Source organism: Cicer arietinum, chromosome 4 (assembly GCF_000331145.2).
Source record: "Cicer arietinum cultivar CDC Frontier isolate Library 1 chromosome 4, Cicar.CDCFrontier_v2.0, whole genome shotgun sequence".
Classification (NCBI taxonomy): Eukaryota; Viridiplantae; Streptophyta; class Magnoliopsida; order Fabales; family Fabaceae; genus Cicer; species Cicer arietinum.
In genome coordinates, this window is record NC_021163.2 from 7,835,873 (window position 1) to 7,848,364 (window position 12,492).

At 26.4% G+C, this 12,492-nt stretch overlaps 2 protein-coding genes across 2 annotated transcripts; one reads left to right on the forward strand and one right to left on the reverse strand.

The window, feature by feature from the left end:
* Positions 1–1,408: 1,408 nt before the first annotated feature.
* LOC101502860 (monothiol glutaredoxin-S1-like) lies at positions 1,409–2,103 on the reverse strand. The gene has a single exon (XM_004495933.4). It carries the CDS (start codon positions 1,914–1,916, stop codon positions 1,611–1,613), a length of 306 nt encoding a protein of 101 aa, XP_004495990.1. The 5' UTR covers positions 1,917–2,103; the 3' UTR covers positions 1,409–1,610.
* Positions 2,104–8,004: 5,901 nt separating this feature from the next.
* Positions 8,005–8,796, forward strand: LOC101503181 (glutaredoxin-C11). Its single transcript, XM_004495934.4, has one exon. The coding sequence runs from the start codon at positions 8,092–8,094 to the stop codon at positions 8,398–8,400; it is 309 nt and encodes a 102-aa protein (XP_004495991.1). The 5' UTR covers positions 8,005–8,091; the 3' UTR covers positions 8,401–8,796.
* The last annotated feature ends 3,696 nt before the right edge of the window (positions 8,797–12,492 follow it).

Sequence of the window (12,492 nt, forward strand, 5' to 3'; positions counted from 1 at the left end):
AAAAAAAAAATTTAAGTACCGGATTTTTGAAATTTCCGGGTTAACTACCGGAAATTTCAAAAAACCAAATTTCCGGTGAACAAAAAATGACTACCGGATTTTTCAAATTCAAATTACATTCCGGAAATCTCAAAAATCCGGTATTCAAATTACAACTACCGGAAATTTCATTTTTCAAATTTCCGGTAACAATTATAACTACCGGAAATTTCGATGCAACTTACCGGAAATTTCAGCAAGGTCAGATTTTTGGGTAATTTTTTTTAACTGCTCGTAAATGAATTTTTTAAGGATAAAATTGGATTTTCAACAATTTGGGGGGTATAAGTTTAAATGGGGGGTACAATAGCCAATACTCAGGAAAGTGAACTGAACTAAAGAAAGGTCTCCCCAAGAGCCCATAATCTAAAGCCTGCCAAATTCTAAGGCACATGGCAAATGGATGAAACCCAACATAAATTATGAGGTTTAAATAATACAATTTTAATTTCTTACTACCATCAATGATCCATTTATTTTAAAATCAGATTTAGATCTATCTCTTAGATTTTTAAACTAAAAAAATATAATTTAATAAATTTGAAATGAAGTAATATACAATTTTATAATATAAATCATCTAGATACATTAATTATTTATATGTTACGAATTAAATCATAAAAATGAACAATTTCAAAAATTAAAACTGAATTTTTTTAAAAGTTTAATTATAATTTTATTGATATTAATCATTAACCATCATAATTGTATTATATATCATGTCGTTTAAAATATGTTACATAATTATTTTTCAGTTAAAAAATTTAAATAAAAAATAAAATAATTGAATTTAAAAATAAAAAAATTAATTTTAAAAATTAATAAAAATAAAGATACCAAATTAAATTGCACTTAACCTTCAATATATTTGTACTTGAAAAGAACAAAATAGGGGAATCTTTTTCCACCTCCACGTGCACTTTTGAAGTATACTTCTAGAAAAACATAGTTTGATTTTCCTCCGAAACCATACTTCACTACAAAACCACAGTTTTCTCTCATCCAAAATTATACTTTTGCATGTGTAATTTCTTAGAGAGATATTGAGATAAAAGTAGTTTTTAAATAGTATCTATAACTATATATAGTTTTTAAAAAATTTACCAACTTAGATTAGTTTGTGACTTTGACATCAACGACCTACCTACCTTTAGTTTGAACTGTTTTTAGAAAAAACTTAAGCAAAGTTATGGATTTTTTTGTTTTTAATAAAGCCTCTTTAGTTTGAACTTTTTTTAATGGTCATTATCATTGTTATAATTTTTGTATGGACTCATATATAAATAAAGTCACTTATATTCATTGTCGAACAATTGATCAAGTTAACAATAATATTTATTTATTTATTAATTTTCTATACTTTTTCACACATGTGATTTCTATCTTGTAATAGAGTTATATGTTGTATTGGAAGGAAGATTTAAATATGTTGTATTGGGATGAATTTCTCTATTAGACTCCATCCAAAAAAAAAAAAAAAAATATATTGACTATGTTATTATTTATTACTAGATATAAAGAAGCTAGCTAGACTTCAAATGAAAAGACTTCTTGAACTATATAAGCTAGCTTCAAATCCATATAGCTCTTGCATTCATGAGCATTGGAACTAACTCATTCCTCAAATGGAGGGATATGATTTTTTTAGAATCACCAATGAATTGTTGACCAATAAACACAGCTGGCACACTTGGTTGACACAATTGAAGCAGAGCCCTTTCAATCTGTGGTCCATTTGTTATCACATCAAGTTCATAAACAATTGGATTTGCTCCAAAGCTTCTAATCAGTGACATGATTGAGTGGCTCACACAACATGTGCTCTTGCTGAATATCACCACAGCTTTATCACTCACTATCCTTGTGATCATTTCCATGATTAATTAATGTTGCTATATGGAGGAGCTAGCTTTCGAATATTTTAATTTGAGTAATATATTGGCTCTGTTAAAGGGATATATATAGGTTGATTCATAGTGATGGTGATTAAACTGTTGGTATGAGATGTCATAATAATAGGAAAAGAATAAGATCTTAAGAGAAAATTTCAGAGGATTCTAGACACTGTTCTGCATGTGTTCTATTTCATATAACTAGTTGCATAATTGTACATGTTGATGTAAATCGAATGAATCCATGATTTTATTCAAGATAAGATTCTTGGTCGTACATAAGGCATTTTTTAGTTACATATATATTACCATCATAATATATATGGTTAATGGTTTGCATTCAAATAACAGAGAAGTACATGTACATGGTAGAAAACTTTAGTTGATCTAAATGTTTTTCAACTCCATATGTATGGTATAACATTAATTCCACTATCATGATGTATTTTATAATGTGACAAATTTAAATTAAGAAACAATTATAAGCAATATCTTAATTAAGGACCTTCTTAATAATTACATGCTCAAAAACATGAATTTAGTACCCTCATGCATTATATAACAAAATATAAAGATCATAATTAAGATAATAGCTAAAAGAGGTAAGGAAGAGATGAAACAAAATACGGATAAAAGGGGTAGAATATGTCAATTACACTAATCAGAAATTAAACATATGTGGCACAACATATGGTCGGTGATCATAACAAATTAATTTAACATTTTTCCAGATGCTAAATAAAATTCCCTGTACTATTTTTTATTTATAATATATGTGGCACAACATATGGTCGGTGATGATAATAACACAATGGGAAAATCAATATATATGTCGGTGGACTCTGTAAGAGGAATCTGAGTATTGAATATTTTTCAAGTGAATACTTCAAGTTATTTAAAATGTCACTGGTGAATCTAAATATGCAATCTATCAGATGTTGGTTCATTGTTGTAATACAGTGTCACCAAGCTTATACAAAGTACAAACCAATGAATTATTTATAGTCCAGTAAGTTTTGAATGGGATCAAATATATGGGTTGAGCCGATTCGGCCTTATTTCAAACATATAACTAGCGTAAGAAAATTATATTTCGTACCCTCACTTTCACTTCCTACACTACACTTTTTCAAAAGTCTAATTTTAGTCTTATTATTTTTACTTTATTGTATTGAAAATATTTTAATTTGATTTTTACCAAACAAAATTTTTATTTTCCAAATTTTCGTAGAGAAAAAGCTCGTTTTCAAAAATTATGATAGGCAAAAATAGAATTGAGAAAAATTTAGTTATCAAATTTTTAATTTTTTAATTTTTTGATAGACAAAAAAATCAATTTCAAATTTTTTGATAGACAAAACAAAAAATTGATGAAATTTTAGATATATAAAAAAATAGTTGAATTAATTAAAATGTCTCTCTTTAATTATTGTTATAGACATAATTATTTTTATTAAAATTAATTTTTAATGTTAGTTTTTTCTTACTATATTTTTTTAATGATGGTTGATAGGAACTAAATTGTAATGGTTTATTATTTTCAGAATTGAAATTTTTTTTTACATTTCTTGAGGACTAAATTTTTAACGATTTTTCTAATATATTAAAATAGATCTTTCCTCTAATATTTATCATTCAAAAAATAAAAAATATGAATTCCTTTTCCATTTCACTCAACTAACCAAACAAGATTCAATTTATCTTACCATATTCTTAAAACGTATAACTTCCACTATGTTAATCTATTTGTCAAGTTGTCATTATATTCCTTTTGGAAGACGATTGATTCAAAAAATATGATTACATTAGATACTCGACGGTCTTTATCTACTCATAGATATATACTTGTACTTAGAGATGTTATTCTCAACTACAAAAGAGATTTTATTTTCAATTTTATGTAGAGATGTTATTTTCAAGGAAGTAAATATTTTCTTGTAAATCAATATTTTAGTCATTAAAGTTATAATAATTGTATAATTTATTTAATCAAACTTAAAAAATAAAAAATTTGTCCCTAACATTGACCAAAACTTTAAAAGTTCTATGTTTGCCATGATGCAACGTAAATTAATCAAAAAAGTATTTAGAGATGTTTCTACGATGAAAAATTTAAAATAATCGAGTTTCAATAGTTCACCGGGATCTAAACATATCAAAGACCGACAATAATACTTACAATTTATCTATCAATGAAGCATTTATTTTCCAACAAGAGTTGAACTAACTCTTTTTATGGAATATGAGTCAATTGTTGGAATTAATACGAGTCAACATGCTATATATATTAATATCATAATCATATTAGTGCGGAAGTAAAATAAACACATTTGCGTATATTCAAACATATAAGATATATGTAGATAATAAAAATATATAACTTAATTTATTGTAAAAGGTTCTTCCAAAACAATACAAAAACATAGAGAAAAAAGATGGACAATGAGTTGTTCTCATTATGTCCTAAATACTTTTTAAATTGGGGGAGAAAATGTGGTATATCTTATATTTGATATATTGCAATATAGACTATATATATAAGGTGATAATCAATTATAATTCTCAATAATATTTCAAAATAGATCACTGTGACATCCAATATAAAGTCCATATCAATTAATTAATCAACATACATAATTGATAAATAACTAATATCATTAATCTAAATATATAAAACCAAATAATGATATTAAAATATAATTAAATTAAATATTTAATAAAATATTCCAATATCAACTATTTATCAACTCAACTAATATTTGTCGGCAAATTTGAATGATTAAATTAGAGTCCCCGACAAATTTGAGAAACAATTTCTCCAAATTTTAAAATAGTGTAAACTAACATTTACATAAACTTTATGATATTTTTCAAATTTCAGTTTATCTTATGAACTGAAATTATGCTACTTATTTTTTTGAATTAATCCTATCCAAACATATGTTTGGAAAGTAAGCATCAAATATGAAAGTGCCATGTGTCATATTCATGATTTCAATTTAGTAAATTGACTTGAATAACAATTTTAAACACCTAATGTATTACCTTTTACATGGTTAAAGTAGTTCAATGAAAGGCGAATGGATATTTCAAAATTGAATAAATCATTAACAATCAACTAAGTATTTTTAAGGCTTAATTATATTTTGTTTTCTTTATTTTTATCAATTCATGAAATTAACTATTCTATTTTTAAAGTCAACAATTTTAACGACATGACATACGATTTCATGATGTAGATTTATATAGATGTATTAATTATTCATGTATTATTAATTAAATTATAAAATGAAAAAATATTAAGTGGAAAATTAAGTGTTTAGAGGATTTTATAGATGTTAATTATTCTATATCATTGTATCATATGTCACGTTATTTAAAGCATGTCAAATCATCATTTTTTAATTAAAAAAAATTAAAATGAAAGACTAAAATTGTTAAATTTTAAAATAAAGGGATTAATTTCGTGAATTAATAAAAATAAGAAACTAAAATTGCAATTCAACCTATTTTCAACTACAAATTTAAATTTTATTAGTTAAATGTAATTTTATGTGTTCAAACTACTTGTAAATTTGAACACTTAGAAAATTGTGATTAATCATATAAAATTCAAAATTATTGAAGTTTAATTAATGTTAACGAATAGTGACATATGATATTTAAACTAAATCTAATAGTTTATATCTTTAAAATTTAAATCAATTAATAAATATTAATATTATTAAATTGTACTATGCAAACTTCTTTATGATTCCATCTCCTGACAAAAAAAATATAACACTTTACTAACCACATGGATGAACTCCAATAATCACATTAAAAATTGTCAAATTTAGATATCCTAAATTGATATTCAAATAACATTTTCTATTTTGATTTCCCCTCAATATAATCCCCCAACTTTTGAAGCAAACAGCCAAACACGGCGCCCTTGGGTTGGAATTAATAAATAATGACAAATTAATATTTATGATAAAAGGAAAAAAGAATATTGAGAGTATTTTAATCATTCAAAGTGATATCACCAAAATCAACTTGAAGTAGCAAGGAGCCATACGATAACAACGAGGGTAGGATTTAAATCTATTGAATATGGAACAAGGATTCTCTCAAAGTAAACATGATCAATGAGAACATTCAGCCAAGGAATTTATATCCTAAAAGTTGAAATCATTGATTAAATCAAGCATTTTAAATAGAATTACGATTTTAATAAGATCATTTTTTGCAACAAGATAAAATCTTTATTTTTGTAGCAACCAAACATATCTACAAAATTTAAAAGTCTTAGAGATTTTTTACAAAAGTAAAGTTAATTTATTTCATTCAAATAATTGGTTCAATACAAGATGGAATAATTGGTGAACGACTCTATTTGTTTGTCTTTGAATAAAATTTATCCTACAGTTTGATGTAGTCGACAAATTAATTATCCTCAAGTCTTAGAGATAATATATATTACATCGATCTATACATATGAATATATATTTTAAAAAAAGTTAAATAAATTTAATCCCTCTCTAAATATTTTAACTTTTGTTTTAATCCTTTAAAAAATTTCTTCGAGTAAGGGTCCTCAAATTATTTTTTTGTCGCCAAATGTGTCCTCGCCGTTAAAGTAAGTTAAATGTGACATTGTAAGAGAGAAAAAAAAATGAAAGATGATATATTTATAAGACTGATTTTTTATTTATTTAAATTTATCGTTAATTTAAATTATCTTATTAACAATTTGATCCTTTCTTATCAATCATAAAAATGATTTATTTTTTAATAACTATATAAAATTTATAACTTCTATTATTTTATAGATAAAAGTGGACCGACACAAATTAGAGCCAAACAATGATTTAAATAAGGCATCGTGTATATATATATATATATATATATATTGTGAGGTGATCTCAATCGCGATAGAACATTGATATTGCTTGCCTAAATCTCAATTGTGGACTTTTTTTGTTTTCAAAATCCCTTGTGTCTAGGGTATACTAGTACTTTAGAATCCTTTCTATACCCCTAGGGGCCATATTATATGCACATAAGAATAGGATTGTCGACCTTGGCACTGTTTTGTATTCCATGAATCTGATGCTATGACCAAAGTGAGAAAGTGGAATTGAATTGGATTAACACTTATCTTTTTTCCACATCATCCCCCTAGAATCAAAGAGAACCAAACACAACATGTTACCGAAGAAGCTAAGAGATAATAAGAATACATCTTTGAATCAATTAATCAATATCACTTTCTTTTTCTTTAGTGTTTTTCATTTATTTATATCTTATTTTTATTGGTAACATATTTGACTGACAAATTAATGAGTATATTAAATATGTGATCATGAATTCGATTTTTGATTGATATATATAAAAAAATAAATCCTTAAATAAATATTGGTAGTTGAAAACATTAATAGTTGGAAAGATACCTTTGACAAAAAAAATATAATGTGGTATAGGGTAAGCTTTGGCATGCCCTTGATGTATGGGTGCCTTGTGAATAGTCAAGACATATTATATGTATGACACTTGGAACTCTTTGTTGGCCTCTGACTTTTGCATTTGCATATATAACAATGCTAATTCTAATTGGATTGGATATAAAATTCCATATTCTTTTAACATCTTGAATTGACAACGCAACATTGTTTTGTGCCATGTATCTTAGAGAAGTTTGCATAAATCAACATTATTAGAATAATATGATATTGATGCTGTGAACCAAGGCCGAAAGAGTATTTTCGGTTATTAATTAATTCCATTATATAATATTATTCTTATTCCTTTTATTGATTGCTCTCAAAGCCACTCCAAGTGATTTCAATTATATCACTTAAACAGTAATGTGATGCTTAGATGCTTGTTCTTCTTCAATCTTCATATTCATAGTCACCAAAGGATCAGGGGAATTTCCGTTATCCAAACAAAATATCTTGAGGAACTTTTTTTAATTTTATTTCCTATCCATTTTAAGTATATAGTAGTAATTAATTTGTATTCTCCTTTTTCTAGAATATACAAATTTAATGCAATCCACTATCTTAACCAACCACTATAAATAAGAGTTCATGAAATCTCAAATTCCACCAAGAAAAAACAAAACAAAATCAATTACACATACAATTCTAGCATCTTAATTATTGAAGTATTAGTTATGGATAGAGTGAAGGATTTGGCATCAAAGAAAGCTGCAGTTATATTCACAAAGAGTTCATGCTACATGTGTCACAGCATAACACAACTTTTTTATGAGCTTGGAGCAAGCCCTGCAGTGCATGAGCTTGACAATGATGTCTATGGTAGGGAAATGGAAAGGGCTTTGAGGAGTCTTGGATGTAACCCTTCAGTTCCAGCTGTCTTCATTGGAGGAAAATTTGTAGGCTCATCAAAGGATGTTATATCTCTTCATGTTGATGGATCTCTCAAACAAATGCTTATGGCTGCTAGAGCCATTTGGTTCTAGCAATAATTAACTAGTAACACTCCAAAGTTGAAGGAGCTTTTATATGCTACTTTGGAGATAATTAATGTTATGTTAAGGGCACCCCTTCTTTTTGTTGAGTGTCCTCTTGTTTTTGTTTTGTTTGTAAACGAAGTGACCAACACTATCTAAAACTCTTATACACAACTGCGAGGTTCTGAATTTGAACCCGAGTGAAGATGTACAACTTAACACATTTACCATTTAAAGTAAATTTAATGGTCAATGTTCTATTTAATTTTAAAAGTCAAGTGTATTTAAAAATAATTTTGCTTTTTGTAATTTTTAAAAAATTCCAGTGTACTACACCTTACTATTGATAACATGGGTGAAAAACATTTCTCTTTTTGTTAATGCAACTTTAAACTTTTTGAGATATATTATATATTTTTTTGTTGTGATTTACTTAGAAGGAAACATATTTTAATTTTTAGATTCGATACTCTATTTTTAGTGTAGTTGGTTGTAGACTTTTAAATTAAAACAGAGAAATTGATTTCTTTTAATCTAACAATCTACTATTGACTCTACTATAAAATAAATTGTATAACTCTAATTTGATTAGTTTCACTCTTTATCCTTTGCATGATATAATTCCCCCACTTCCCATGGGATAATAAATATTCAATTAAATTGATTACAAGCAGAATATCACCTTTTGCATTAACAACAGAAGTTTTCCATTAAAATCTTAACTACCCCACTTAGTGTGTGCTTGATTCTCTATTTGCATATGTTCTAATGCCTGTAATCAGCAAAAACATTAATATGCATTTTACCATAAAATAAAATAAAATGTTTGAATTGGGTTTATTGCTACCCGCCATAATATTTCAATTGGGTATAGCATTTTATTTTACGAAATTGATGAATTTTGATACATCTCTTAACTTAAAATTAGAATCACTGTCTACTAGTATAAGGTAAGGTTTTAGTACTTTTCAGTTTCAAACTATATTAAATTTACTTTTACTCTAAACATAATTTATTAAACAACCGTCTCTTTAATTAATAATTTAATAATTAATAAAACAATAAAATCATCTAGTTTATTTCCAAAATAATTTAACAATGAAAAATATGACACCAAATCATCTAATGTAATAGGTGACCAAAAGAAAAGTCACACGTCATCAAATTATGTGGCATCATCCATGTCATAAAACCTCGTCAGTATCACATTTACATAAGCATTAGTAGCTAAATCATCAACAACACATCCATGTAAAGAGAGTTGTTCCATAAATTTTGGCTTTGGCTACCCTATGCAAGATAACATAACGATGTTGCATTCACTCGTTCCAGAAATTTTGGCTTTGCCATAGAATCATAAATAACTCGTTCAAGTTTATTTTTTTTTAATTGGAATTATAGAAAATTCTCGTACTTTCCTGACTTCCAGGACTTCGTTTGTGCTAGAACTTTGCTCATATGTGTTATTTGTTGAGTGAATACGTAAAATGAGTTATTGCAACACACTAAGTGCAAAAGTTATGTTATCGGTCAAAATAATGTTTTCAACTAAGTGCAAAAGATATGTTATTGCAACACACTCAAATCAATTAGTTTGAATGAAGCTTTTGTATAGATTGCACAACCACTACAATCTATATTGAGAAAATTTGTTAAATTTTATCTCAGTAGTTACTTGTTCTATTTTGGATATAAACAGTTCATGTGCAACAATTACAATATTATTAGTATTCATATTATTGGTTCACTGAAGAACCTACCGCAGAGAAAACTGTGGAAAAGAGTCATGAAGTCGTCTGGTGTAATGGTCATCACCCCTAATTACATATGAAACGAGATGGTCTCTCTATGCCACCTTTCTACGAAGACTTATATGAAACCAATGTCGGCCATAGTCAAATAAGCTCAAGACAAGTGCACAAATTCAGATTCTTGAATCCAATGTTGTAAATATCAAGTACCGATACTTCAACAAACTTCTCTAGTTTCAAACCGTGTGTGATCACATTTAACAAACACGATCCTACAAGTAATTAAAAAACATAACAATAAAATAATGTACTAAATTTCATTACAAAAATATAGTAAATATAATATACTTATTCTTAATTAAAAAATTTATTTATTAAAATATATCTCTTCTTTTCATATCCTTTGAGCCACATGGTGTTAATGTTGTGTCAAAACTGACGTGACCAAGGGCATTCTAGGGAATCCACGTTGTTGGACCTCTCTTCGACTGTTTACTCCTCAGTTGTTTGCTCCTTAATTAGCTTCCTCATAGTACATATGTTCAGACTCCTAAACATTCTTATCAAGTTCGTGAGACCTGAAACTACGCCTACAAAGATGTTGAGGAAGTGGAGTTTTAGCCTCATTCATTTGTCGATAAAATGCAGTAGGAGGAATCCTAAATAGTGCAATAGTGCAAATAATTTATTTGTTCGTGCATCTGGTGCTAACCACTATAAAATAAACATATTAATTTGTATTAAAAAAAAAACATTTTTGAAAATTTATAATGTATCGAAAATTTCAAAAAACTTGAAAGTTTCATTTTCTAAGAAAGTTTCAAAAAATTTGTTTTTCTGAAAACTTTGTAACTTTAGAATTTTGGAGATCGATGAAAGTTTCAAAAAAATGTGTTTCGAAGGTTTCATGTTGCTCAAAACTGCGAGTTCTCTATTTTTGAAGTTTTAAATTACTCAAAACTTTCGAAAGTTATCGAATCCTCTATTTCAAAAGTTTTATGATCTTCGAAAATATAGTAAAAAATCAATTTATTATATAGTAAAAAATCAATTTTATATATAGTAAAAAATAGTTAAAATGCATTTTTAAGTGTATCTGAGTGAAAGAGATTGGTGGAGGGTGAGAAGTAGACTTCTAAAAAATAATAGTTTCGACCATGGGTTGATGTCATTTATGGGCCTAAGAAAATCTCTTTCAACCAGTTTTGGGCCACTTTCTATTGTTTGCCTCATATATTACGAGAATTTCTTTTCTCACTCCTAGATCTTTTTGAAAATCTCACAATTTTGTTCTTATAAATTAATTTAGGCTAAATTATATATGTGGTCCTTTAACTTAATTTCAGGTAACGTTTTAATCCTTTATCTTTTTTTTTTCCGATTTAGTCATTTATTCCTAAAAATATCAAATAAAGTATGAAAATATGAGTTTATTTGAAGATTTACATTACGAATTTGATGAAATTTGTATTATATTGAAGAATATAATTAATTTTATGAGTTTTGATTGAATTCTTTTTTGAATTTTTGTATAAAAAAGGATATCATTGTTGAAATTTTAAAACATAAAATATCAAATTGTCACTTAAAATTAAAATAAATGACCAAGTCGGAAAAAAAAAAAAGATAAAGGACTAAAACGTTACCTGAAATTAAGTTAAATGACCACGAATGTAATTTAGCCATTAATTTAAATATATATGTTATATATCTGAATTGGATAAATTAAACGTGTATTTTTATGTATTTAAAAATATTAAAAGTAGGACAAAAGAACTCTACATTACCATCTATAGATTGAAATTGCAGCACACATTTTTTCTTCTTCATAATATCACAAAAGTTGTCTAATAATAATAATAATAATAATAATAATAATAATAATAATAATAATAGTAATAATATTAGTAATAATAATAATAATAATAATAATAATAATAATAATAATAATAATAATAATAATAATAATAATAATATTTAAAAGCAGCAAGTGTATATGTGAATTTCGTCGAAAATATCTTAAAAAAGACACCGAGTAAAACTTCACTATTAATGTTTTTCATCGTTATTAATAGTTTGCAATTTTGCATAACCTTTGAAAGAGAGCATCTCTCTGCATGCAAAACTTTTATTCGGTTGGAGAGTTCGACTATATGGGACGGCTACAGGTAAAATATTCAAGAATTTCATAAAACAGATTAAGACATTATATCTTTATTTTAAACTTTAAATTATTAATTATATGGTGTCACATCTTTTATAAATCTAACAATTAATTCATGTAGGGTCGGTTGTTGGTTGTGGCAGCCCAATAGCATATGTCCTAGGGTCATAATTTTTTTATATAATA